We start from the raw sequence: 27538 nt of genomic DNA on the forward strand, positions 1-27538 counted from the left end.
CTAACCCTTTCCTTTTTTGGTCAGTCCTGGGGCTTGAACTCAGGGCTTGGGCACTATCCCTGAGCCTCTCTGTGTTTAAGGCTAGTGTTCTACCACTTGAGCCACGGCACTACTTCTGGCTTTTTCTGTTTGTGTAGTACTGAGGAATTGAACCTAGGGCTTTGTGCATGCTAGGTAAGAACTCTACCACTAAGCCACATTCTCAGCCCTTGCAATCTAGCATTTTGCTAGTTAATTGGAGATGGGGTTTTCTGCCCATGCTGGCTTCCAACAATGATCTTTCAGGTCTTGGCCTCCTCAGCTAGGATTAAGAATGGGAATCCAGCCTATTTGTGGGGTGTGTGTGTGTGTGTGTGTGTGTGTGTGAATCCAGCCTATTTGTGGTGTGTGTGCGCGCATCCACACTAGGGCTTGAATACAGGGCCTAAGCACTGTCCTTAGCTTTTTTGCTTAAGACTAACATTCTACTAGTTGAGCCACAGCTCCACTTCAGCTCTTTGGTGATTAACTAGAGATAAAATCTCATAAACTTTCCTCCCCAGGCTGGCTTTGAACCCTGACCCTCAGATTTCAACCTCCTGTAGCTAGGATTGCAGGAGTGGGCCAGTAGTACCTGGCAAGCAGGTTTTTTTTTTTTCTTCTTTCAGTCATGGGTCTTGAACTCTGCGCCTGGGCGCTGTCTGTCAGCTCTTCAGCTCAGGCGGGTGCCCTACCACTTGAGCCATAGCGCTACTTCTGGTTTTCTGGTGGTTAATTGGAGACAAGTCTTATGGACTTTCCTGGCCAGGCTGGCTTTGAACTGCAATCCTCAGATCTCAGCCTTCTGAGTAGTCAGGATCACAGGAGTGAGCCATGGATGTCCAGCCCATTTATTCTTAAAACACCTTACATGGGGCTGGGAAAGTGGCTCAGTGGTAGAGTGATTGCCTCGCATGCATGAGGCCCTGTGTTCGATTTCTCAGCACCACATAAGCAGAAAAACTTGAGGGTAGCTCTGTGGCTCAAGTGGTAGAGCACTAGCCTTGAGTTTAAAAACTCAGGGACAGTGCCCAGGCCTACCTAGAGTTCAAGTTCTACAACAAACCAAAACAAAGAAACAAACACCTTACACAGATCCTATGGTCTAAGGTTGGAACAACTGAGGTTCAGAGGCCTAGATCAAGGCAGACAAACGTGGGAGCCACTAGACCTAGTCCTTTGACTACACAGGGACACGAAACCCAGCAATCTTCACATGAAGCCTTGTGAGGGGAACAGGTATGTGGGGAGGGGATCTATCTCATTCAATCCTCACCTTGAGCTGACCTTCACGCCTCAGCCCTACATCCTTCCCTCCAACCTGACCACCTCTACCACCCTGCACCCATGCCCCGAGAGAAGAAGAAACTGCCAACCAAAATCAAAAATAGTGTTATTAATTTGGTGTCTCTGAAGCACGAAAAAAAAAAAAAGAAAGAAAGAAAGAACAAACCAGCCTTGCCACATTTCAGGCCCCAGGTCAGGCCGAGGGACCAGCCTTTCAGGCAGTGCAGGCCCAGGGCAGAGTCAGTCCTGGTCACAGGCTCAAAGAGGGACCAGCCCATGGGTTTGGCTCTTGGGGCTTGGCTGGGAGGCTGACTGCCTCAGCTTAGAGCACCCAGGCCACGAGTTAGGGAGAGATCAGAGGTCAAGGTCAGAGGTCTGGGCCATTCAGTTCCGGTACTCTGGCTGAGGCAGACAGAGGTCAGGGTTCAGGCTTGGGAGCCAAAGCTACTCAGTTCTGTGGTCCAACGGAGAGGGCCAGAGGAAGCAGAGGGAGTCCGAGTCATTGGGTCCTGGGACAGGTCTGTGGGAGGTGGGTGCCGGGCCGCTCAGTACTGGTGCTCCAGCAAGGGCTGCGCCGCTGGGCTCTCGCGCTCCTCGGCAGGGGCGGGCCAGTCACCCGGGAGCCCGGTGGGTGTGCCACTCTTGGCATCACTGCTGTCCAAACAAGGAATGTCCTGGGCTGCTCTAGGAGGTGAGGCCTCGGAGCTCACATCAGGGCTGAGGCTGAGGTCCAGAGGCACCTGAGCGGGAGAAGGCTAGTTAGCAGGGGACAGACCCAAGTGTCCTCTGACTCCATTCTCCCTGAGACTCCTTACCTGAGACTTGGGGGTGCCTCCTCTGGGGCTCCCTGAGGCTGGCTCCCCATCGGATCCTCCCAGTCCCTTCCGACCCCCCAGGCTCCACTTCCCATTGGGCCCCTCAGAACTGAGGAGCCCAGGGCCAGGGGGCCGTGAGGGGCGGGGAACCTCAGTGAGAGCAGGGGAGGCGGGTGCTGGTCCAGAGAGCCGAGGGGGAGGCCACTGCAGCAGAGGCGGGGGCCGCCCGTCACCGGAGCTGCTGAGCGAGCCAGGGCCTGAAGGGAGGGGCTGCTCCCCGCCGCCTGCAGGAGACAGATTACGAGGGCAGAGACCTCAGCTGGCCCGCAGCCCTGACCCCCTGCTCCACCCGGCCTCCTCGGCTCACCTGCTGTGTTCTCAGGTGTGGGGTGCGCCAAGGGGGGATTATTGCTGAGGGAGGTCAGGCCGCCGCCCCCCCCACAATCAGAGTCATCCACATTGCCGCCACTGTTGCAGCCAGCGCCGCAGCCCTTGTGCAGCCTGAGGGTGACAGGTGGGGAGGGTTAAGGGGACACAGGGGCGGGAGGCTTTACAGTCCAGCGTAGCTGGGCAGGGCTCACCTCTCCCAGCTGCGCAGGAGCCAGCGGGCGATGGCTCCCAGGCTGACGGGGCCACCCCACAGCGCCCGCAGCTGGGGGTGGCTGCCGGCCAGCGAGGTGGTGAGGGGTGACACGTAGATGGGGTATCCGAGCGGCTGGTCGCAGGAGGAGTTGATCATGTTGCGGAGCGCCTGCTTGGCGTTCTGGATGCTGCCCCGCTCAGGGTTACGGTTGCGCAGAAACACCAGCTCCTGCTGCTGCCCGGCCCACAGGCCGCGCACGCATTCTCTGTTCACCTGTGGGCAGCCACAGCGAGGGTCAGGGCACCCGGGATGGGGCCAGGGGCCTGGGCGGCAGGATGGGGCCGGGGGCCGCGCACACCTTGATAACCCGGAAGCTGAGGTGGCGCCGGTTGAGCATGATGATCTTGTACTCATCCGACGCGTCGTCCATGACATGGCGCAGCGCCAGCAGCGAGGGCGTGTTGCTCAGGATGGCGCTGCGCCAGGCCGGGTCCCCCTCGTGGGAGATGACCAGCCGCTCCTCATTGGCTGCAATGGCATCATACAGGGCTGCGGGCTCCTCGTATTCATCTGGGGATGTGAAATGGTCCTGGTGGGGAGGATGGGAGGTCAGGGGGGGTCAAGGACCTTTGCCCTGAGGGAGGAGCCTCATCTCCCACCCTCCCACATTGCCTGGGCACGCCTCTCCCCCACCTGGTGAAGCTTGAGGGCCATGCGAACGCCAGGTGCCACGACTCGGTGAAGCAGGTCCATGTCGGCAAAGACCCACTCGTCCCGTGGAGAGGTGATGCGAAAATCCCCCTTGAACAGGGCATGTAGGCCATACAGGAAGGGCTCCAAGCTGCGTGAGAAGGAAGAGTGAGCAATGGGTGGTGAGTGCCAGGGTCCGAAGGATCCGTGCAGAGAACTTTCCTCACCCTCAGTTTGCCCATCTTGCCAAGGAGGCTGGATCGGCCATGCTCCTCACAGGGCAGGGAGGGGCAATCAAGGCAATGACTGAGGCGTGCCTCACTCATTCCACACCAAGGCCCAACTCGGGTGTTCAGAAACACCAATCAGGGCTCGGAATGTGGCTTAGTGGCAGAGTGCTTGCCTAGCATGCATGAAGCCCTGAGCAAAAGCAGCTCAGGGACAGAGCCCAGGCCCTGAGTTCAAGCCCCAGGACCATCAAAAGAAACCCCAACAAAACACCAATCATTTTGTGGGAGGGACAGGAGGGGGAAAGTAGGTCCAGATATGCGTCGGCACTCACCTGGCAGACATGCTGTGGGAGGCTGTCCCCAGGGCCCGACGGCCCAGCACACACAGGCCAAAACACAAGGTGACGAGTGGCGAGTTCCAATCCTGGTCGACTGGCTGTGACACAAACCACCCCCCCAGTCCCAGAGCCCAGCTCAAACTTGGGATTGGGAACCTGGGGTGAGGCCAGGGCCCAGGCCAAGGGAATATCCAAGTGGGAACAGGGAGGGAGAAGTGGTAAGCCCAGATTCCCAGAGCCCAGGGTGGGCAAGCCCTGGGGTAGTGGCAGGCTAACCTGGCCTCGCCGGGAGGCGCAGTACTGGATCCATTCAAGGTGCACAGCACAGAAGGAGGGCAGGGAGAGGCCAGAGAGGCGAAGGTCGTAGTCCTCATCCACGCTTAGTGAGAACGTGGGGTCTGAGTCAGCATAGCCCGGGGCCCGCACTGGCCTCAGGGCAGCTGCGATGCCCTCATGGTTCAGCCAGGCCTCCAATTTGGGGGAACGGTTGACATAGTAGATGATGCTCTGGGAGAAGAGGGGCAGATGATCAGGTGTCAGGCCGGCTACTTATTGGGGGAGGAAGCACAGGATAAAAAAAGAAAGCTCCTCCCCAGCCTGAGCTCCAGTGAGTGTTCGGAGACTCTGCAGCTCTGCCCAGCAATCTGAAGCCACATGGAGCAGTGCGCTCCCCTCCACCACAGCTGCATGGGGCAGACAGAGCTGGAAGTTGAAGACTCTGTGGAATCCGGATCTCGGCCTGGAAGGGTCAGGCTGAAGTAGTAGGGCTGCCTATGGCCAGACAGCCTACGTGCCCTGCCTCATAGGTGCCTTAGGCAGATGAAGCATAACAGTCACCGGGCTGGTCTTCAGAAAAATAGCCAGAGGCATACATGTGGTGCCGTAGTTTGGGAGTTCCTGACCCACTGGTTAAAAAGACCTTGTTGGATTGAGTGCCCATGGCACACACCTGTAATCCTAGATAACTGGGAGGCTGAGAGCTGAGCATCATGGTTTGAAGCCAGACAGAGTAGGAAAGTCTGTGAGACTCTTATCTCCAATTAAAAACCAAAAAAGCCAGAAGTGGAGCTGTGGCTTAAGTGCAGAGCACTAGCCCTGAGCAAAAGAAGCTCAGGGACAGTGCCCAGGCCCTGAGTTAAGCCCTAGGACCAGAACACACACAACAGACCCCCCCCCCCCCGCCCCACCGCCACAGAGCCCTGCTGATAAGTTTAAGCAAGGGCTCAGCCCATGGAAGAGCTTTCAGAAGGGAAACAGCCAGCACAGCTGGGAGGGTTGGGGAGTGTGTGGGCTGGTAGCCAATGAGGTTATGGGGATTCTATGTGCTGCCAAAGGCTGGAGCCAATGGTGTTGGCCCTCAGGCTGAGTAACCAGTGGTATAGCTGTCCATGAGCAGAAGATACTCAGGCAGTAGGTTATCCTGAAGTAGGGTGGCTGTGGGAGGATTAGGAGACTAAAATAGCCAAGATACTTGCTGGGAAAAGCCCGGGCTCCCTGCTTTCTGGGACAACATGGAGTTAATGGGGACTTCATTGGTAACTTCCTTCTGGCATGGCACCCAAATGGCCAGTCAGAGGCAGGTGGAGGGCGAGGCTGCTTTAAGAAGGAAGAATCTTAATGGATTCATGGACGCAACATGGCTTTAGGGCAGCTTCAGGCTACAGACTGGTGTTTCTGCCTAGACAACATCTTTAGTCCTACACACCATCTCTATGATCTGGGCACACAGAAAATGAATGCTTTGGGGGCAGAGGTATTGCTCTGGCATGTTAGTGAATGGCTACCTCCAGCCATTACCATGGATTTCGTTCTTTCTTTTCTTTTCTTTCTTTCTTTTTTTTTTTTTTTTTTTGGTTGGTTGTGGGGCTTGAACTCTGGGCCTGGGTGCTGTCCTCTTCAGCTTAAGGCTAGTGCTCTACCACTTGAGCCACAGTGCCACTTTCAGTTTTCTGGTGGTTAATTGGAGATAAGGTAAGAGTCTTACAAGCTGGGTACTGGTAGCTCACACTTGTAATCCTAGCTACTCAGGAGGCTGAGATCTAGGATCATGGTTCAAAGCCAGCCTGGGCAGCAAAGTCCATCAGACTCTTATCCTTGAGCTGAAGAGCTGAGGGACAGCGCCCAGGCCCAGAATTCAAGCCCTCAACCAACCACAAAAAAAAGAGGGGGCTGGGAAGGTGACTCAGTGATAGAGTGCTTGCCTTGTATGCATGAGGCCTGGGTTCAATTCCTTAGCACCACATAAGCAGAAAAAGCCAGAAGTGGCACTGTGGCTCAAGTGGTAGAGCACTCACTAGCCTTGAGCTGAAGAGCTCAGGGATGAGGGACAGTGCCTAGGCCCAGAATTCAAGCCCAATGACCCATTAAAAAAAAAAAAAAAGTCATATGGACTTTCCTGTCTGGGCTGGCTTTGAACCACAATCCTCAGATCTCAGCCTCCTGAGTAGCTAGGATTACAGGCGTGAGCCACTGGCGCCCAGCTACTACCATGGATTTCTGTGACTCCCCCAGAATGACCATCAGGGGAATATGAGACTAGGGTCCAAGATGACTAACAGTGCCTCCCAGTGCCTCTGGGGGCTGGCAAAGAGGCTACCAGGATTCATTTTGAGGAACACATATGGGCATTAGGACCATGATTATCTTCCTGCAGGAGCACGTCTGTGGGCTGTTTCCCCCGATGTAACAGGCCCATCACACTGGCTCTATCTCCCCTGCAGGTCACTAGAGGATGCAACACGATCATAAACATGGCTGGCCTGGAAAGCCGAGGGCACGAAGTGGGGGGCTTGTCTGCAGATGACTCCAGGGCCGACAGCTCTGTGGCCACAAAGGCTGCACCTCACCTCTCACCCACTATGCTCAATGGTTCCCACAGGAAGGTCAAGGTGTGGGTGATGGCATAAGGTACCAAAGTGTAGTCAAAGCTGCAAAGAAAGGGCTGGGAGTGTGGCTTAGTGCTAGAGTGCTTGCCTAGCATGCATGGAGTCCTGAGTTCGATTCCTTAGTACCACATACACAGAAAAAGCTGAAAGTGGTGTGGCTCAAGTGGTAGAGGCTACCCTTGAGCACAGAGAGGCTCAGGGATGGAGCTCAGGCCCTGAGTTCAAGCCCCAGGACAAGCTGGGGTTTGGTCAAGCTGCACAGTGGGCCCAGTCTGGCCCACATGAAGGGCGTGGCCAGCACTGCTAATGGGCCAGCCTGACTTATCCACCCAGATCACACCTTCATATGGAACCTCTGCCCAGCTCCACTGTGTGTGTGTGTTTGTGCACGCACGTGTGTACTGCTACTAGGGCTTGAACTCAGGGCCTGGGCACTGTACCTTAGCTATTTCATACAAAGTTGGCACTCTACCATTTGAGCCACAGCTACAGTTCCAACTTTTTGGGGTAGTTAATTGGAGAAAAAAAAGTCTGGGACTTTCCTTCCCCGGCTGGCTTTGAACCACGATCTTCACATATCAGCCTCGAGTATCTAGGATTACATGTGTGAGCCACCAGCACCCAGCCCCAGCCTAATTCTACCCAGGGTCTGTGGCAAGTCACTTCCCATGGGAGAGTAAATGTCAACCTGCCCAGTGCCTGCTTCCTGTGGTCAGAGGCTGTGTGTGTGGCTTTGGGTGGGGTTTGCAGGAGGCAGTGAGGTGAGCAGGGCAAAGGGACAGAAAGGTGGACAGGACACTGGTCCTTGCATGAGCTGGGGCTGGAACGTCTCTCTGGACAGTGACCTAAGCAGTAAAAACGAGAAGCAGATAGAGCCTTGTAAACTCTTTCTGGGAGCAGGTGGAAGAACAGAAGGAATGACAGAAGTTACAGGTTCTTGGTGTATTAAGCATGTGACAGGGATGAGATGTCCCTGGGGGCTGGGGCGGGAGGACAGGTGGGGCTATATGTAGCTAACCCAGAGGGAACTTCAGATGGACTCAACTGAGCCCCCAAAGATCACCCCTTCGGACCTCACAGAGTCCCAAGATAGAGCCTAAGAGAGTGTGTGGGGCCTGGAGGGACCACATAGTCTCCTAGTGTTCATTCTGAGCCCCACAAAGTCCCCTCATTCCTGCTCCATCAGTCCTTCGAGGTCTTCACTTAAGGGGTAAACTGGGGCAGAGCAAGGAAGTGGCATTCTAGGCTGGTGAGAACCCATATCCTCACTAATTTTCACTCTCTTTGATACCCAAAACTTGGCCTCACTCTACCCCAACAGGTCTCAAAGATGCCTGGGTCCAGCTGTGAGTCCCCAGGCTGAGGAAACAAACACAGCTGCTGATAGGCAGGCCTGTGTTCACAGCCTAGTGCCGCCATGTCCTCCTAATTCTGGGGCTTCAGCCAATCACCTGGCCTTGGTGATCTAAATTCCATGCAGGGACATGGAGCCCCTCCTGGTAGGTGTGGCAAGGTCTATTCAGCTGGGGAAAGGTGCCTGGCACACAGACCAGCCCTGGGTAGGCGGACTGCTCACTGTGCTGGGTAGAGCATGGGGTAAGGCTGGTGCTTTTGGGGACTGCTCTGGGGCAGTGACCTGGGAGATCTGTGCATCTACTGCCCACCTGTTCCCTACATTTACTGCCCAAGGCAGGCCTTCTGGAGGGGTCGATGGATCGCTCCCTACTTTGAGTTCTCAGAGCCCCGAGGTCTCTGTTCATGCTGCCTGGTGGTGGCCCAAGGGTGGGGAGTGCTTAAATTCCTGAGACCCTTCCTCCCCTTGAGCAAAAACAGGCTCCTGACATTGGAGAAGACAGATAGCACTTGGGATGCCTTGAGTCTTCACCAGAGGGCTCCTGCTGCCCAGCTATGGGCCTGCCCAGCATACCTTGACGTAGTAGGTGATGAGGATCTTGCGGAGGTCGAAGACCTGCAGCATGGAGGCGGCGTTGTTATCGCTAATGCTGTACCCCTCTAGCACATACTTGCTGGCTGTCACCTCCCAGGCCAGCCAGCGCTGCCCAAAGGCGGCGTTGAAGGACAGGACCCTGGGCAGGTGGCCGGGCTCGCAGCAACAGCAGCCTTCATCCTCCTCCACGCCTTCGGTGATGGCCTCCACCTCACGCTGCTGGCAGTACGTGCCTGTGGAGGAAGGCATGCCCAATCAAGGGCCACTATGACAATCTCTGCCTCCCCCTCAGCGAGTGCCTACCAAGGCGCTTAAGACCTGTAGTCACCATCCTAGAATGCTGTAAAGGTCACTGAATTAGTGGACTACCAAGTGACCCCTTCTCCTTCAGTTAAAGTAACTCATTCAGCCGGGCGCTGGTGGCTCACGCCTGTAATCTTAGCGACTCAGGAGGCTGAGATCTGAGAATTGCAGTTCAAAGCCAGCCCGGGCAGGAAAGGCCATGAGACTCTTATCTCCAATAAACCACCAGAGAACTGGAAGTGGCGCTGTGGCTCAAGTGGTAGAGTGCTCGCCTTGAGCTGAAGAGCTGAGGGACAGTGCCCAGGCCCAGAGGTTAAGTCCCATGATTGACCAAAAAAAGAAAAGAAAAGGTGATTCATTCAAAGTCAGAGCCCCTTCCCTCCCTGTAGCCTCCTCTGAAGCTGGCATCCAGCATATGTAAATTACTGAAGGCAAGGAGCTAGCTCACTAATCCAGGGCTGTGCACCGTCCCTGGTTTGCTGAGTACCCTAAGTTCTAGGCCCCAGCTTTCAACACAGCCATCCGTGGGGTCACTAAGGACTCAAAGGCAGCACCCAGAGCGGGGATAGCCAGCGGAGGTCAAGCTACTGCACAGACTGAAACTGGTCATAAGGTCAGCCAGGGTGAGCTGATCTGGAAACTGAGCCCCCACACACTCCCAGACACAGTGCCCCGCCCCTCTAGGCTTGGCCCTGCAGCTCACCACGGAACTCAAGGCCACGCAGCTGGAAGGTAACCAGGCCATTGCCAACCTCGATGAGGTGTACCAGGGCATTGAGGTAGTCGGAGGCCAGGACGAAGCAGTCACCGGGGCCATAGTTGCCCCAGCGGCCCAGCACCAGGTCTCCACACAGCGTGTGCTGCAGCGAGCGCGTTAAGTGCTCATAGAAGATGGAGTTGAGGTTGTTGTCATCAGCGCCTAGGACCCAGAACAGAGACATAGGCAAAGTGGCTGTTAGGATCCCGCCAGGGGAGGCTCTGTCCCTTTAGCCCTGGGATGGTTGGGTACGCACCGGGATTCCTGTCCAGCTGCGTCACCAGGCGGGTGTTGGAATGATCCACACGTTTAGTGCTGTTTAGAGAGAACAACATGTATCAGCAGAGGGTGACAGGTTCTGCCTGCCTATAAGCATGTCCTCTCTGAGATGTGAACAGGTGCCATCCATGACAGCCCCAGGGCAGCTCTGTTCGCCTGGATCACACAGCTAGGATGTAGAGGCCAGGCTCTTACCACGCCTGCCTGCCTGCCTCTCTGAGGCCTTGGACTGGCACAGGTTTTTGTTTTTGCCAGTCATGGTGCCTGAACTCTGGGCCTGGGCGATGTCCCTCAGCTCTTCAGCTCAAGGCTAGCGCTCTACCACTTGAGCCACAGCACCACTTCCAGCTTTTATTCTTTTTGTTTATGTGGTGCTGAGGAATCGAACCCAGGGCCTCACACATGCAAGGCAAGCACTCTACCACTGAGTCACCTTCCCAGCCCCAGGTTTTTGGGTTTTTTTGGTCAGTTGTAGAGCCTGAGCTCAGCCTGGGTGCTGTCCCTCAGCTCTTCAGTTCAAGGCTAGCGCTCTACCACTTGAGCCACAGTGGCACTTCTAGCTTTTTCTGCTTTACGTGGTGCTAAGGAATCGAACCTAGGGCCTCATGCATGCGAGGCAAGCACTCTACCACTGAGCCACCTTCCAGCCCCTGACACAGGTTTTGCCCTCATTTGACTTTATTGCAGCCAGGCACTCATACCCTTGGTATTGGTACACAGAGCCCCTTCCTGGGCATCATCTGGCCTGGGATCCAAGGTCCTCCCTTCCTGCCCTGCACAGCACCCACCTGTCTCCAGTGAGACTCACTTGTAGTCACGCTCCCAGAACTTGAGAGGCCTCGCATAGGACATGATGAAGACAGCGCTGCCCAGGAGGGGGTTGAGCGGGGTGGAGAACAGCCCTGACAACAGGGCCTGGACAAACAGCATGGCTGAGTCTGGGTACAAGTCAAGGAGGCAGCAGGTACACAGGACCCCCCTACCCCCCAGTCTCCTTCCTCCCTCACCTCCACTCCTCCCACAGCCCCAGGCAGTAGCCTTTCCCCCACACCCAACCCACAAGAGTGCAGCAGCTGGGTACGTGGCACAGCAAAGGGCTGAGCAAAGGCATGGAAGGCTGAACCCCAGGTGATCTGCCAGGGTGCGATGTAGGTCAGCACGAAACGCAGCTTGTACAGCAGGTCCCATAGCTGGCAGGGTCGGAAGAGTTGGCAATAGAAAACATACAGGGTCAGTCATGGTGGTGGGGTCTGCCCTACCCTGCAGATACCATGCCTCATTGTCCAGTGGCTGCCCGGGCCCCAGGCCCTTTTTCTCTGGGTTTGATTTGAGGCAGCCAATGCAACAAACAACTGACTGAGCTCTAAAAGAGCATTTAATTCCTAGGATGGGCCTAAGAACTTCCTATGGCTGCCCTCATTTCACAGATTGGAAAGCTGAGGTTTAGAGAAAATAGAAAAGGTAAATGACGGGGCTGGGAAGGTGGCTCAGTGGTAGAGCGCTTGCCTTGCATGCATGAGGCCCTGGGTTCCATTCCTCAGCACCACATAAGCAAAAAGAAAAAAGCTGGAAGTGGTGCTGTGGCTCAAGTGGTAGAGCACTAGCCTTGAGCTGAAGAGCTGAGGGACAGTGCCCAGGCCCAGAGTTCAAGCCCCATGATTGGACCAAAAAAAAAAAAGAAAGAAAGAAAAGGTAAATGACTTGATCAGGTCACGCAGCCAAGTGAGGTGGTAAGGCTGGGCCTGGACTGCAGTTCTGAAAGTCAAGACATAGCCACAGGCCCTGGCCTCTGATGGGTACACAGTCTGAAGGCTCACCAACCTGGGCCAGGCCAGTAAGCAAGAATCAAATGCTCAAGTGAGTGAGAAAAAGACTTGGGACTGTGCAAGGTCCCAGTCTCCATAACAAGCCTTCAGTTGGGTGTAAGAAATGGTACTTTGTAAGGGCTGGGATGTAGCTCAGTGGTAAAGCAAGTGCAATGTCCTGGGTTCAATCACCAGTACCAAAAAAGAGATCACCTTCTTTTAGGCTGGGAAGGTGGCTTAGTGGTAGAGTGCTTGCCTAGCATGCATGAAGGCAAGGGTTCGATTCCTCAGTACCACATACACAGAAAAAGCTGGAAGTGGCGCTGTGGCTCAAGTGGTAGAGTGCTAGCCTTGAGCAAAAGAAGCTCAGTGACAGTGCCCAAGCTCTGAATTCAAGGCTAGGACTCCCCCCACCCCCAAAAAATAGAAAGAAAAAGTACTTTGTTTAGTGACCCCCACCCCACCCCAGGCCCTGGGTGGGGAATTCCACAGCCTGACAGAGCATCCATCCCCAGGCCCTAGGGCTTCTGGAACTCAGCTTCGAACTGGTCTCTAGGACTGGCAGAGGGCACAGCGCTGAGACTTGCAGAGGACAAGCCTGTGTCCTAACAATGCTACCTGTTTCTGAGGAAGGTAGTTGTGGGGCCAGACAGAGCTGGGGTCAGATTCAGGCTGAACAACCTGAGCAATTACTCCCTTGTTAAGCCTTAGCTTCCTCTCTGCAAGGAGAGGGTGGAGGAACCCCTTTCTCCAGGAGCTGCTGTAAGGCCCACAGCAAGGCTGATGAGTGGCGGGTGGCAGGGCCATAGATCTTGGGTTGTCCTCTCCCACCCGGGCAGCAGAGTTCTGCTCTGCCTGGACTTGAGGTTGCAGCCAGCGACTCACCTTGCTGCAAAGCAGGGACATGAGGAAGTAGTCCAGCAGAAAGCCCTGGGAGAGACGCGGGTAGTCGAAGTGGAAGAGCAGGACGGTGAAAGCCAAGGTCAGGTACTGCTGGGGTGGGCAACAGAAGGCTGAGCGCAGCAGCTTCAGCCCCGCCACTGTCATCAGCAGTGCCCGGCAGCTGGGGGAAAAGAGCAGGCAGTTCAGAGATGGGCAGGACACAGGGAGCAATGGATACAAATAGCCCAGTTCTTGCCAACCTGGCCTGAGCAAACCCTCAGTTCTCTGCTGGACTAGCCAGTTCCTTGGGCTAGTACTGCTTAGGCTCAGTCCTTCTAGAAGGGCAAAGGAAGACCTGCTTGAATGGATAGTGATCAAAGCTAGGATCTACTTTGGTTGCTGGGTACCACTCATTGCCTTTCTGGGCCTCAGTTTTCCCAACTGGGAATTGAATGGGAGAGAGGGAGATAACACAGTTCTCACTAGAGGCAGAACTTGTCTGGCTGGCTGACGACGGTGTGGGCGTCCACTGTGAGAGCATTGAGCACCACAGCAGGGTAGATGAGGTACTTCTCCACACACTGAAGGATGGCATACAGCTTCTCAAACCACATCACCTGGGCAGCACCTGCCGTGAGAAAGCGGGACTATCAGTCCTCACCTGGCCTTCCACTTCCCTGGGGCCCAGAGAGGACCTGGAAGAGAGAGCAAACCAAGGCTTGGACTGTCCTGGGTCTCTAGAGACTCTAGCAAATGGGAAGGGATTGATCCCTGGCAGCTTGGAATAGGACAAGTGTTCCATGTGTCACTGAGCTAGGAATGGGCTTCAGGCAGGTACTTTACTCTGTTTTGCCACCTGCAGAAACAAAGCCCCCATGAAACCCTCAGATGCCAACTGAAGATGGTCAAGGTCATGTATAGCACGTTGAAGGGGCCAGCTATGGAGTGACCCTGAGCTGCAGGCCGTTCTGAGGGGTAAGATCTCCTATTGTTTAAGAGTGACAGTGGCAGGGCTGGGAAGGTGGCTCAGTGGTAGAGCCCTTGCCTTGCATGCATGAAGCCCTGGGTTCCATTCCTCAGCACCACATGAGCAAAAAGAAAAAAGCCGGAAGTAGCACTGTGGCTCAAGTGGTAGAGCGCTAGCCTTGAGCTGAAGAGCTGAGGGACAGTGCCCAGGCCCAGAGTTCAGGCCCCACGACCGGACCCAAAAAAAAAAAAAAAAAATGAATGACAGTGGCTCACACCTGTCATCTCAGCTACTCAGGAGCCGGACGTTGGGAGGGCTGCTGAGACCAGCCCAAGCTAAAAACTAAAACATTAAAAAAATACATATATTGGTTAAGAACCATCTCAACCAATAAAAGCTGTGTCTGGTGGTCCATGCCTGTCATCCCAGACAGGTAGCAAGCATAAATAGGAAGCCAGCATAAACTCAAGACTCTACTCAAAGCTGGGAGCCAGTGGCTCACACCTGTAATCCTAGATACTCAGGAGGCTGAAATCTAAGGATCGTGGGTCAAAGCCAGCTCGGGCAAGGAAAGTCAGTGAGACTCTTTTTTTTTTTTGGTCGGCCGTGGGGCTTGAACTCTGGGCCTGGGCGCTGTCCCTCAGCTCTTCAGCTCAAGGCAAGCGCTCTACCACTTGAGCTACAGCGCCACTTCCGGTTTTCTGGTGGTTTATTGGAGATAGGAGTCTCACGGTCTCTGCTGCCCGGGCTGGCTTTGAACCGTGATCCTCAGATCTCAGCCTCCTGAGTAGCTAGGATTACAGGCGTGAGCCACCAGCGCCCTGCGGCAATGAGACTCTTATCACGAATTAACCACCAGAAGACCAGAAGTGGTGCTGTGGCTCAAGTGGTAGAGTGCTATCCTTGAGCTGAAGAGCTTAGGGACAGCGCCCAGGCCCAGAGTTCAAGCCGCATGAGTGACAAAAGAAAAAAGAAAAAAGACTCTACTCAAAAATGAACAAAGGTAGGTCAGACACCAGTGACTTCGGAAGGCTGGAATCTAAGCATCACAGTTTGAAGCCAGCTAGGTAGACAAATCCTTGAGACTTATCTCCAACTGACCAACAAAAAGTCACAACCAGTAGGCCACTCGCCTAGCAAGAGCAAGGTCCTAAGTTCAAACCTCCTGTACCTTCAAACAATCTCACTAAGGAGTGTGATCTTCATATCACAAATGAAGGTGTTTAGATATAAGCTGGAGGATCATTCGAACCATTACACAGCCCAGTCTTAGTCCACTAGTTGCATTTGCAATTCAGGATGAGAGATTACTTTGGGGCTCTGAAATTCCTCTTTTCCCACCTCCTCATAGGCAGGATAACGACACAGCAGGGGCTGAATCAGGGCAGAGGGAAGAGCAGAGCAGTGGTGTGCAGCATAGGCAAGACCTGCTTGCTGTCTTGCTGTCTCTTGGCACCTTGAGCTGAGAGGACCACAACTGTCACCAGATCGTGCTCCAGCCTGAACGTACGACCAGGCTGAGCATAGGGGCCGGAAGGTGGCAGGCAGCCTCAGGGGTACACTCACCGCGCACTTCATACTGGCTGTACTCCAGCGGCTTCAGCACGGGCTGCGAGAGGCAGAACCAGGGCAGCTGTTTGCGGAGCTGCGGCAGCAGGTAATGCGTGAAGAAGCCCACCGCTCCAGCCAGGGCGTACAACACGAAACCCAGCACTGACTGCAAGAGAGAGAGAGACGCCGGACATCAGCCCAGGGCTCAGCCACCTTGCAGTCCAACAGCCAAGACTACAGTGGGAGGCCTGTGCCACACAAACCTTCAGGGCGATGAAGACGGTGCTGGCGCTGATGGCGAAAGTGAGGACAGCAATCACCACGCACATCACCAGGTCAGAGTGCAGGACCTCTCGCTGCAGGACCAGGAAAGACAGCTCGGCTGGGCCCCTCTGAGCCGGCATACCCCACCTGGGTATACTACCCCTGCCCACCACCTCCACCCCTGCACCAGCTCCACCCCCCTCACCACCGACTGGCGCATCTTTTCTGGCAGTGGGTCTGGGGGCTCGGACCGGGCTGTCTCCAGGCTCCGCTCCTCTAGTTCAGGAAAGATCTTGCTCCGAACCAGAGACCTGGGGAGGAGAAAGACTCAGGGGCCAAGACTAAGGTGGTCACCCCTTCCTCCAACAGTCTGATCCATCAATCACCGATTGATCCATCATAGGTGCATGCACCAACTCCCCACCCCCGTCATGCACAGATACACACCCACACCCACGGAGCACACACATGTGTGCACACGGATAGGCACATGCAGCACCCACCAGAGCACGGTGGGGTCACTGCTCTGCCGGCTCAGGTGGTAGGACAGCGCTACCAGGAGGCCACAGAAGACGGAGAAGAGGACAGGGACGTGCTGCTCTGGCCATGGAGTCTGGGGAGAGAACCATGCTGCTCAGGGAGGCAGGGCAAAGCACTGGGGACAGGGGCGCACCGGTGTGAGAAGCCCCTGCTGAGCTCTTCTCACAGCCCTGTCCCCATAACCCCGGTCTGCCTCAGCAGGCCCGCCAGCCACGGGCCACCCCTACCTTGATGGCTCCAAGGCAGAAGCCGTAGAGCAGGGCGGCAGCCAGCAGGCTTCGGGCAAGGCTGAAGACTGCAGTGAGCGGGCTGGTGGCAGCTGTGTTGAAGGAAGAAGGTAAAGCCCAGCTCTAACCTGCTGGCATCTCTCCCTCACCCGACCCATTGCCCTTCAACCACCAGGGGCTGGCTTCTTGGTGTACCATCCTTAGCCCAGAGCCTACAGCATTCTGAAACCACTTGCCCAGGGAAGGGAGGGGAGAAGAGGGAACGGGCCCCCGTGTTCATGGCAATGCCATAGAGGCTCAGCAAGGCTGGGGCCATCAACACCATGTGTGGACCCTACTGGGTCCATTCTGCCTGCAGACCCGAGCCATCTATGGGAATCATACCTGTGCCCCCAAAGCCGTGCATATCTATCTGCTCCAGCAGATACATGAGGCAGGTGTTGACCTGGGGCAGGAGGCCCAGGAGGAAGACGAACGGGAAGCACAAGGTGAACACTGGCCAGGAGGGGAAATGGGAAAGGGAAGGCTGGTTAGCATGCTGGCCTGCCCTGGACCTGCCCTCCAGGGCTTTTCCCTCACCTCCATCTTTGGCCTGCGCAGACTCACCAGTGGCCACATCTCGGGCACAGAAGAAGAAGGAGGCAGAGAAAAGTGTGAGGCCATAAAGGGAGACGGGTGGGAAGGGCTGAGCTGAGCCCAGGGCGTCTAGCAGCCAGATGAGCAAACAGCAGATGCAGAAGTAGACAGGCCGGCTGTAGGCAATCACCCAGTTGTGGCCCTGGGGAATTAAGACAATAGGAAGCTGGGTTTTTCTACTAACCCCCACAGGCACATGCACACAGGCAAGGCCCCAGGCCTGGCTGTGGGGCCTAGCTAAAGAGTGGGAGCAGGATGCTCTGTCCCTCCCCCTCCATCTTCTCCCAGGACCTTTGGCTGGAAGCCCTGCTCCACAGGTACTCACATGCATGGGTGAGGCTGCATCAGGCTGCACACTCTAGAAGAGATAAGGATGTGATAGCAGTGAGGGTCCGTATCCACAGAAGGGCAAGACTCCAGGACCTGCTCTACTACTGGGCAGTGATCAAGACAAAGACTGTGAAGTTTTGTTTTGTTTTTGTCAGTCCTGAGGCTTGAACTCTGGGCCTGGGTGCTGTCCCTCAGATCTTCACCTCAAGGCTAGCACTCTACCATTTAAGTCACAGTTCCACTTCTGGTTTTCTGGAGATAAGAGTCTCACAGACTTTCTTGTCTGGGATGGCTCTGAACCACAATCTACAGATCTTAGCCTCCTGAGTTGCTAGGATGACAGGCGTGAGCCACCAGTGCCTAGCCCAGCAAGTGTCTTGAGCCTCCATGTTCTCGCTTGTCAGATAGGTGGCTGGCTATAGTAACCTTAATTATATGATTTCCTTCCTAGCTCCCACCCTTCAGACCTGGAGAAGTGGGAAGGGGAAGGCCTGGGAAAGTTGAGGGTAAGGAGACACGGGAGACCGGCCTGACCTTGAGCAAGGAGTACTGGCAGGAGGCGATGACCAGACAGAACTGGAAGACCCAGATGTCGGTGAAGAAGCCCTTGAGCAGCAGCAGGTAGCCCAGAAAGGCAACCAGGCTGCTTAGCCCGATGCCGAAGATGTTCTCCATCACCCCCCGTGTCCTGTGGAGACAGGAGAGTCAGGGAACAGCCTTTCCTAAAAGGTCACCTCTGGGGGTAGGGGCAGAAGTCAGGTCATACCTGCTCTACAAAGCCATCCCTTTACTACCATGGGTTCTAACCTTTGCCCCTCTAGAAGTGAGGGCTTGAGTGCCACCAGCCCTGGGACTTGCCCATATCCACACAGGGCCACCGTGTACACAGCATCAGGCATGCCCTAGGCAGGGCTCCAGCAGCACCCAGTCACAACATTAGGAAAACAACCAGTCCAAACCAGCAGACAACAAATGTCATCTGGCTCCTATGTCTGACTGTCTGGGCCTCTATTTCTCCTCTGAGAAATGGGTGAATTACAAAAGGTTTGTGATCATGTTTACAGGATATAGCATTGAATTTTCAAATCAAATCAAACCCAAAAAAGAAAATAAAGCCAGCCACTGGTGGCTCATGCCTGTAATCCTAGCTACTCAGGAGGCTAAGATCTGAGGATTACAGTTCAAAGCCAGCTCAGGCAAGAAAGTTCATGAGACTCTTACCTCCAATTAACCCAAAAAAACTGGAAATGGAACTGTGGCTCAAAGTGGTAGAGCACTAGCCTTCAGCAAAAGAGCTCAGAAACAGAGCCCAGGCCACCACCACCAACAAAAAGAGTACAGGGGGCTGGGAAGGTGGCTCAGTGGTAGAGCGCTTGCCTTGCATACACTGGGTTCGATTCCTCAGCACCACATAAGCAGAAAAAGCCGGAAGTGGTGCTGTGGCTCAAGTGGTAGAGCATTAACCTTGAGCTGAAGATCTGGGGGACAGCACCCAGGCCCAGAGTTCAGGCCCCAGAACTGGCCAAAAGATAAAAGAAAAAAAAGAGTATAGGGATCATGTGTTTTTGACCACGGCTTTGGGAGAGGGGTTATGACACACCCCTACTCTGCCACTTCTTTGTCCTCCTCAGAGGAGCCTGGTGGGAACCCCCACCCCCCTTGTAGGGGCTAGTAGCAGTGGTGCATGTCTGTAATCACAACTACAGGAGAGGCATAGGTAGGAAGACTGTGGTCTGAGGCTGGCCCCAGAAAAAAACTCAAGACCCTAATTGGAAAATAACCTAAAGCAAAAAGGGCTGGAGGTGTGGCTCAGTGACAAGAGTACCCACCTAGCAAGCAAACGTAAGGCTCTGAGTTCAAACCACAATACTGACCCTTCTTCCCAAAAATATAAAATAAAAAGAGAAGAAAACCATAGTAGACTCTAGCCAGCAGGTGAGTCAGTTTCTTAGACTCTCAACAGGTTGAGTCTGGAAGGCCCTGGGACTTTCTGGCAGAGACCAAGGCAGGTGTGCACTCACCGGTCCAGCAGGGCCAGCAGGGCGAGCCGCTCATAGCGCACAGAGGTCCAGCGGCCAGGAAAAAGCCAGTACTTGTAGCTGTGCTGGGCACGGGGCGGCGCCTCCTCCATCAGAGTCTGCTCCTGGGATTCGTGCAGGGAGTCCTGGTCCAGCAGGTCAAACTGCAGTCCCCACAGCCGCGGCCATCAGCCCTGCCACCCCCGCGGCCTATCGCCACCCTTTCCCCCAGCACACAGGACTGGATGACCACTTCCTTCAAACTTGACATTCCCATTGCTAGGGGCCTGCGGCCCGCCCTGACCTTCTATCACCAGACCCTGCTCCAGGTTCCCAGGACAGAGCCCAATGGCAGAGTCACAGACTTCTGTGTCTATCTTCCCCACTCAGGCAGAGTGGATTTCAGGAACTGGCCCACACGCTATTTGCTCCATCACGGAGCCACTGATGACACTGTGACCACTGCATTGTGGAGTAGGTGCCTGGCCCTAAAGACAGGCCTGAGCGCCAATGCTGGTGCTCTGGGTCCCAAACTACTTTCACTCTTTGTTTAATAAGTATTCCTGGGGCACAGCTGTGGGACTAGTGCTGAGGAAGCGATGATGAATCTGAGACGCACTGCCCCTGCCGCAGGATGACCAGGAGCCAAGCACCAGTGTGGCTCACACCTATAGTCTAGCTACTCAAGAGGCCGAGAACTAGAGGATCATGGTTTGAAGTCAGCCCAGGCAGAAAAAGTCTATGAGACTCAACTTCTAATAACCAGTAAAAAGGCCAGACTAGAGACAAAGCTCAAGTGGTAGAATGCTAGCCCTGAGCAAGAAAAACCAGAGCTCAAGGCCAAGTTCAAGCCCCTGTACTGTCCAAAAAAAAAAAAAAAAGCAAATACAAGCCAGGTACAGTGGCTCCTGTCTTTGTCCCCAGTTATTCAGGAGGCAGAAATGAGGAGAATCAACGGTCAAGGCAGGTCCGAGCAAAAAGTTAGCAAGACCTCACTTATTTCAACAGATAAGTTTGGCAGTGATGGCATATGCCTCTGCTCTTAGCTGTGTAGGAGACATAAGCAGGAGGCAAGGTGGCTCAGTGGTAGATGCTTGCCTTGCATGTGTGAGGCCCTCGGTTCAATTCCTCAGCACCACATAAGCAGAAAAAGCTGGAAGTGGCACTGTGGCTCAAATGGTAGAACACTAGCCTTGAGCTGAAGAGCTAAGGGGCAGCACCCAGACCCAGAGTTCAGGCCCCACAACCAAGGGATTAAAAAAAATCCTATATAAAATATAAGGAAAGCAAAAAAAGGACTGAGTCCATAGTTTAAGCCTCCCAAGTGTGATACCCTGAATTAAAATCCCAGTGTTACCTGCATCCATCCTTTACTCAATCAGGAAAGGGTCCAGCGAAGCTTCTAGAATCACTTTTAGTCTACCCGTGGCCTTGCATGTCAGATACATGAGTATACTTCTTAGGATTACTCTCTGTAAGCTCTGAGATCATGTTGGAGTTTTCTGGTTGTGTTTTACTTGAGACAAGGTTTCAGGGTACTGCACAGGCTGGCCTCTGAAATGCCTCTCACTACAGAGTAGCTAGGCTTACAGGTAAAAACCAACTTTTTATTTTACTATTGTTGATATAGTCCGGAGCTTGAATTTAGGGCCTGGGCACTGAGTTTTGTTTTTTGACTCAAGACCACATCCCCACTTCCAGCTTTTTGGGAATTAACTGAAGAGTCTCACAGACTTTCCTGCCTGGGCTGGCTTTGAACTGCAATTCTCAAATCTCAGCCTCCTAGTAGCTAGGATAACAGACATGAGCCACTGGTGCTCAGCAAGGTCCAATTATTTTTGTGCACTCTTATTGCTTGCTAATAATTGATGGACTGTGTCAATTATTATCCAAATGGGGTTCTCTTTAGGAATGAAAAGAGACACTAACAGCAAGTAGACTAAAATAAAGTGTTAATAAATAACACCCAAGCAATCATACTTGTGAAGTGCAGAACGCAGCGCACATTGCCGCCACAATCTGGCACATTGGGCAGCCTCTTCCTCAGGTGTCTGTACCCATCCTCCTTTTTAACTGTAGGTTGCTCCAAGATCAGGAAATACTCCAGACACACACATTAATACAAGCAAACAGTCTGTAATCCTAACTACCCAGGGTACTGAGAGCTAAAGATCACAGTTTGAAGCTAGCCTGGGTAGGAAAGCACATGAAACTCTTATCTCCAATTAACCAGCAAAAAGCTAGAAGTAGAGGAGTGACCCACGTGGCAGAGCACTAGCTTTGAGCAAAAAAGAGGCAGTGCCCAGGCCTTGACTTCAAGCCCCAATGCCAGCACAAAAAATAAAATAAGTGAAGATACAAAAGTAGAGGAATGGTTCAAGTGGTAGAGTGCCAGCCAAAAGCAAACAAGATGAGCAAAAACAAGAGGCCCTGAGTTCACACACTACCACCAGCATAAACAAAAAGTCAACCTATGACTTCCTGAACCATTCAGCTCCAAGGGCTGTGCACCCTCTACTGGCCGTCAAAGGCTGGGATGGACAGTGGAACCCAAGAGCACTCCCTCAGGTGACCTGTCCCTCCTGACACCTAGGTTAATCTCAGTGACCTGCTCACATTCTTACTCCCCGACCCCTTCCCCCTGGCTCAGCCCTTCAAGCTTCTCCTCACCTCTGGAATCTCCAGGGGCACCCGGCGCACCTGCATGCCCTGCAGAACCACTGGCCTGGGCTGTAGCAGGTTCAGACCTCCTGTAGCCTCAGGGACATCAGCCGAGTGGAAACTAGAGGAATGTGAGTGGCGGTCCCTGTGGGTACAGCAGCCATGAGAGGGGCAAGGCCATGGGCGGGGCAGAGACCAAGGCCAGGCAGGCGAGGCTGCCTGTCTCGTGACTGGGGGCCAAAGGGATAGGATGCTGGGGTCAGGAGGAGGAAGGCAGGCTCTGGCTCAAAAGCTGAGGCTGGGCCTCCTCTCTGGGATGCCAAACCTCAGCTTCCTGGAAGCCTCCTGCTTGGAGCCTGAGGCACACTAGAGATCTGCACTTTGCAGGTCTCCGACCTCCCCTGCTAGGTCTGAGCTGTTCGTGCCACACACCAACAAAGGAAAAGAGAACTCCAAGCTCAGGGTGCTTCCTAGAAACTCAGCCTGCCAGGCACGGGCTTATGCAGACCTACCCAAAGACTCACCAGGCTCCATTGGCTGCCTGCTCCCCCTGCTGCCCCACAGGGTTCTCGTAGCCACCTCCAGCCAGGCCAAAGGTGTAGGAACGCCGCACACCTGGGACAGAGGTATGGGAGACGAGGAGGCGTGTCAGGGACAGGAGCGCCACAGCCCGACCTACGTGAGCATCAAAGCCAACGAATGAGGAGGAACCCTGTGAGGTGTCGCCTGTCGTGGCGGCACAGCCTCTGGGGACCAAGGGTTGGACCAGCCTCTGCTGGGACTGAAGGCCAAGAGCCTGGGTCCTGCAGTCAGCCCACCCTGGATCTGGCTCTCAGTTCTACCACTTGCTCAGCCTGTGCCTCGGTTTCCTCATCAGCTGAGCAGAGAGGAGTGCACCCATGCCTCGGAGATGCTGCAACATGGTGCCAGCAGCATGGCTGAGGCGCTTGCCAGAGACCCAAGGGAGGAGTGAAGGGCCAGCAGTGCAGGTGCTGGGCGAGCTGCCCGCGTGGGGAAGGAGGAGCTCCTGGGCAGATTAGGAAAGGGCTCACCGCTCTCATCGTAGAAATAGTGCACGGCCCCCTCCGAGGTGTCGTCAAAGGTGCAGGCCTCATGCACATTGGCGCCAGCCCGGGTGAGCAGCAGTGAAGAGGCGAAGTGCAAGGCGGATGGCAGTGTCAGTGCCCGGGAGTGGGAGGCAGCTCTGCCCCGCTGAGCCTCCTGCAGGCTGCTGGGGAGGGGCCGGCTATGGGTTAGACCAGGGGAAGCCAGCTGCTCCCTCTGCCCTGCAGCCCAGGTGGCAGATGCTCACCTGGGTGGCGAGCCCATGACAGAGGCCGGCGGGGTGGGGTTACTGCCTGCATTATGACGTCTCCGGATGGCCTGTGTCCGCCTCACGTTACTTGAGTGGTCTCGCTTGCCCGTCTCCTCAGCTGCTGACCAGAGAGAGGCCCCAAAGCGTAAGTGACAGAGCCTTGAACAGAGCTGGGGGATGGAGTGGGGGCACGTGCTCCAGCATGGAGCTAAAGGTCAGACCTAGTGCAGCAACATTCTGGCTTGGGGCCCAGCCAGGTCATCTATAGCCACTCGTGCCTCGGTTTCCTCATTTGGAAATAAGGATGACACTGATCTGCCCTGCCCCACTGGTGGCCCGGAAGATGAGCGTGGATGACGAGAGTCCTCGGGAAGCAGAGGCTTAGGTGCTAACCACGGGACCTGGAGCCAGGCAGCTGGGCCCTGCTGACCCAAGAAGGGTGGCCCACACATCAATCGGCAAGTTCACATCCGTGGGCCTCCTGAGCAGGTCTGCTCCAGCCCACACCCTGCCCAAACCCATGCCCCCCCCCCCACTCCCACCCCGGGGCCAGCACTCACCTCCCCCCACAGCACCTTCCTCCTGCAGCTCCCCCCTCCAGCCGGGCTGGTTAGCAGCAGGTCCCCTACGGGGCTCAGCAGGCACCACAGCAGGCTCACCGGTAACCAGCTCCACTCCTGCCTGGGCCTCCAGCTCGGCCTTGGAGCCTGCCAGGGGAGCCCTTAGGACATCCCCCCCTGCCGCGTCCATGCTCAGCACGCGCGCATGCGTTTTGGCACTGGCAGTACTGGGCGTCCGCTGGGTCCCATAGGGACGCTTAGGGGGGACAGCAGTGCCTTCCTCAGCCCCGTGAGGAGCCCGGCGCTTCCGAGGCCCCCCTGCTGCACCCCGGGAGCTCTCAGGGGAGTAGCAAGAAGTGGAAGAAGAGCTGTCATCGGTACTGTAGCGGCGCTGCGATCGCAGACTAGAGGCTGGGCTCAGCTCACTGCCCTCGCTGGTGTCTTCATCCTCAAAGAAGCCTGCACCCTCGAGCAGGGGGCGTCTAGGGGCACGGCTGGGTGGGGAATGTCTTCGCACAGGTGGCCGCCGTTTGCTAGGCCGAAGCAGGGCCAAGTCCTTGGGTCGTACAACCATGAGTGGTTCAGTTGGACCTGGGGGTGTCCCTGCTCCGATGACCGTGTCAAAGGACCGCAGGGTATCATCAGAGGGTACCCCAGCATCTGGTGAAGCAGGCAGCTCAGCCTCCGAGGGGGGGTCTGTGTCACTGCCCTCAGGAGCTTGTCCGCCAGGGGGGCTATCCAGGTGGGTTGAGTTGGTCTTCTCACTCTTGAAGCTGCTCAGTGTCTCCCTGTCTGTGCCACTGAAGCATGAATCTGAGGATCCGGCTTTCTGGGGCATGGGCTCACTGGAGCCCCGCCGGTCCAGGGGCTGGTAACCTCCAGCGCCCCGGTGATGTTCCCTTCGGCTGCTGGTCCTTACTAGGGCCCGGTCAGGCCGGGTCAGAGTCAGGAAGCTCTTGCTCAGCTCCTGGCTTAGGCTCCCCTTCAGTAAAGGGCTCATGGGTGTATCCACCACACTGCTCCCACCCCAGGGAGCTCCATCTCCAGCCAGGGGAGAACGCTCTGAAGAGTCTGTGCTGGGGAAAGAGGGGTCTGGGATAACCCCTGGGGGTGTCTGGGGAAGATCGCCAACTGCCAGAAAAAAGGAAGACAAAAAAAAAATGAGACAACAGCATTTTGCATGGGAACCTGGTGGCGGGGGATTTTGCACAACCTCTGCTTCCCCTGAGCACGGTCAGGGCAGGAACACTGAGGAGGTCCTGTCCAACAGTAGGAAAGGAGCCTCAGGATGGAGCCAAAGTTGGGGTGATGCAAAGACAGGAAAGGTAGCCTTCCATTCAGGCGCTATTCTATTATGCCCACTCACTCAGTTTCTCTTGGGAACTGAGCTTCAGCATCTCTCGATCGGCAGAGGTCACGATCACATTGTTGCTGCCCTGCTCTCGCACCAGCTCCTTGATGTCTGCAACCATGGCACAACAGGTTATCAGTAGGACCCTAGGGTAGTCTCACCCAATCCCCCTCAACGCCACCACACCCTAGCCCTGCCTGAGTGGCAGCCACCTACCTCTGAGGGGCCCAGAGTCCTCCATTCGAGGCAGCAATTCCTGAGTAGGTAGAAAGGGACAGAAAGGACAAGAATCACACTTAGGCTCCCTGCCTCAACTGGGACTGATTCCCAGGAGAACAGTGGGAATAGCCACAGTATGGGACCACTCACCGAGACTTGGTTGAAGCCGAACACAGAATGCTGGGAACTGCAGCGTACTGGGGGTGTGGAACTCACTTTCCGAAATACTGTCATCTCTACACCAGGGTCCCTGGCAGGGGAAGGAGAAACAGCTTTCTCCTGTCTTGATGACGACTAACTACCCACACCATTCCCTCCTCTCCCAGGATCCCTTCCAATCCCAGGGCAAGTGTGCACATTCACTTGGAACCAATGAGCCCCTGGCTCGCGCCATCCTCCAAGGCTCAGGACTAGACACCAACAAAAGCTGGGATTCCCCAATCCAGCCAGTGCCCCACCCACCTGGGCAGACTGCTGTCCCCCTGGGCAGGCTCCTCCTCCTGTTCTCCCATGGTAGAGTTGCGCTTCTCCACAATTTCGCCCTGGTCGAACATGGCATGCAGCCGATAGTTGACAGTCTTGATGGTAGTGAAGATGACTGCCACCACCAGGCAGTACACACCAGCCACCACCAAGCTGGGGGGTAAGACCTGGAAGGTGCAATAAATCAGGTCCCTTCTTACACAGCCCAGATGTCTGGGGGTTCACCTGCCACCACTGTCCTCACTATGATTCACAAACTCACAAGTAACTGGTACAAAGACTGTGAGAGGGGGCTCTGTCTTCTGCTTAACCGGGAAAAGAAATGACATGAGGGGCTCAAGGTCACCCGACCCAGGAAAGTGGGACTATGGCGTCCTTTCTACACACAGCCTAATTCTACAGCCATTCATCTCTCTCCGTGTCCCAGCAGCCAAGATGTGCTCCCAATTCCTGCCAGGCTGCCGGCCCTTCCTGACATCCTGCCCTCCCTTTCCAAGCATGAATTACAGTAGCGTCTCACCATGTACAGCAAGAAGGGAAAGGTGAGTAGGAAGATCCAGACATAAAGGTGGAAGCAGTTGGAGAAGGTGCTTTGATGCGGATCGAAGAACCAACCGCCAGTGAGCGAGGCCCACACCCCCTGGCGCAGGATCTGCAACACCTGAGACCCCATGGCCCCGCCGCTGCTGCGCGCGTCCTTCTCCCGGGACCCTCATGGGGGCGGCCCCCGGCCCATGCCCCGCTTGGTGCCCGAGGGCCCCGGGGCCCGGCCTCGAGCTCACGCCATGGTCTCCCCCCGCGGGGGAGGGGATCGGCGGGGCGAGGGTGCAGGCAGGGGGCGGGGCCGGTCGGGACAGTCAGAGGTGCGAGGCTCCGGCACAGGGGTGGGGCGGCATCAGGGGCGGGGTCCTGGCCCCCACCCGTGGCTCCGAACCGCTCGGAGGGGCCAGGCCAGTAGGCAGGCGCAGGGCACGGGCCGGGCACTCGTCGGCAACATCCAGAGGTGGGCGTGGAGTGGGTGCTCTCGGAGTGCAGGCGACGGCTCCTTTCTCTCCGGACCTGGGAAAGCCCTAGGACCCTGAGGTCCACTTCCGGGGTCGCAGGTCACTCGCTAGGGGCACGGCGTTCGCCCCGCTTCTGCCGGTGCCGGCCTAAAAGGAAGGCCGGAAGAAGCCGCCAGCCGCCAGCCTGCAGTGGCGCATGCGCCCGATAGCCCTAGTTAGGACCCGGAAAAGGAAAACCCGACAGTAAGAGTGCGCAAGCGCAAAGAGGTGGCGGGGGCGACTAGACGCAGAAGTCTCCTTTAGGCGTGCGCAGTCGGGCCAAAGAGTCAGACCTTGGAAAGGCTCGGGCGCATGCGCACACGTAGACCTGGCCAACCTGAGGGAGGCCACGGGGCGGAACCCGGAGGATAGGGGACTAGCCATTGGGTAGCAACGGAGTAATTGGCGCAAAGCTTCTCCAATGAATCACGGGAGGCGGGGGAAAGACAGGGGCGTGGGGTAGACCTTCGACGTCACAGTCGTTGCTCCAACTCCGAGCCACCTCTATTTCCGGATTAAACCCAGACCTGACGAGTAGCGCGCGACCCTCTAG

General features: G+C 55.6%; 1 protein-coding gene across 7 annotated transcripts; it reads right to left on the bottom strand.

The window, feature by feature from the left end:
• Positions 1-1394: 1394 nt before the first annotated feature.
• On the bottom strand, positions 1395-27261 carry Pcnxl3 (pecanex-like 3 (Drosophila)). 7 transcript variants are annotated; one of them, XM_013021106.1, is made up of 35 exons: positions 26463-27261; positions 25922-26109; positions 25610-25709; positions 25457-25496; positions 25256-25351; positions 23890-25020; positions 23327-23450; positions 23067-23245; positions 22539-22629; positions 22024-22159; positions 19357-19478; positions 17870-18023; positions 17331-17363; positions 16976-17147; positions 16754-16864; positions 16370-16461; positions 16106-16215; positions 15808-15913; positions 15602-15694; positions 15354-15504; positions 13304-13448; positions 12824-13001; positions 11215-11323; positions 10942-11071; positions 10111-10169; positions 9801-10016; positions 8774-9027; positions 4238-4468; positions 3956-4059; positions 3397-3544; positions 3062-3292; positions 2702-2976; positions 2488-2621; positions 2121-2404; positions 1395-2045 (listed from the first exon to the last, which is right to left on the bottom strand). In XM_013021106.1, exons 1-35 carry the CDS (start codon positions 26613-26615, stop codon positions 1851-1853), a joined length of 6075 nt encoding a protein of 2024 aa, XP_012876560.1. In that variant the 5' UTR covers positions 26616-27261; the 3' UTR covers positions 1395-1850. The 7 variants fall into 7 exon arrangements, with proteins under 7 accessions (XP_012876560.1, XP_012876556.1, XP_012876557.1 ...); XM_013021102.1 differs by having other exon boundaries at positions 19357-19517; positions 22539-22689; positions 23327-23447; positions 26463-27111; XM_013021103.1 differs by having other exon boundaries at positions 19357-19517; positions 22539-22689; positions 23067-23242; positions 26463-27111.
• Positions 27262-27538: the final 277 nt, after the last annotated feature.

This window comes from Dipodomys ordii, unplaced genomic scaffold (assembly GCF_000151885.1).
Source record: "Dipodomys ordii isolate 6190 unplaced genomic scaffold, Dord_2.0 Scaffold54, whole genome shotgun sequence".
Lineage (NCBI taxonomy): Eukaryota > Metazoa > Chordata > Mammalia > Rodentia > Heteromyidae > Dipodomys > Dipodomys ordii.

Excerpts from the sequence above, each read along its gene's own strand:
- Pcnxl3 (XM_013021101.1), bottom strand. The coding sequence starts at position 26,615 with ATGGGGTCTCAGGTGTTGCAGATCCTGCGCCAGGGGGTGTGGGCCTCG. Across the intron at positions 15,695-15,807 it reads AAAAGATGCGCCAGTCGGTG|CGAGAGGTCCTGCACTCTGA; the intron begins GTGAGGGGGGTG and ends CTGGTCCTGCAG. Across the intron at positions 13,449-15,353 it reads CAGCCAGTATGAAGTGCGCG|GTGCTGCCCAGGTGATGTGG; the intron begins GTGAGTGTACCC and ends TTCTCACGGCAG.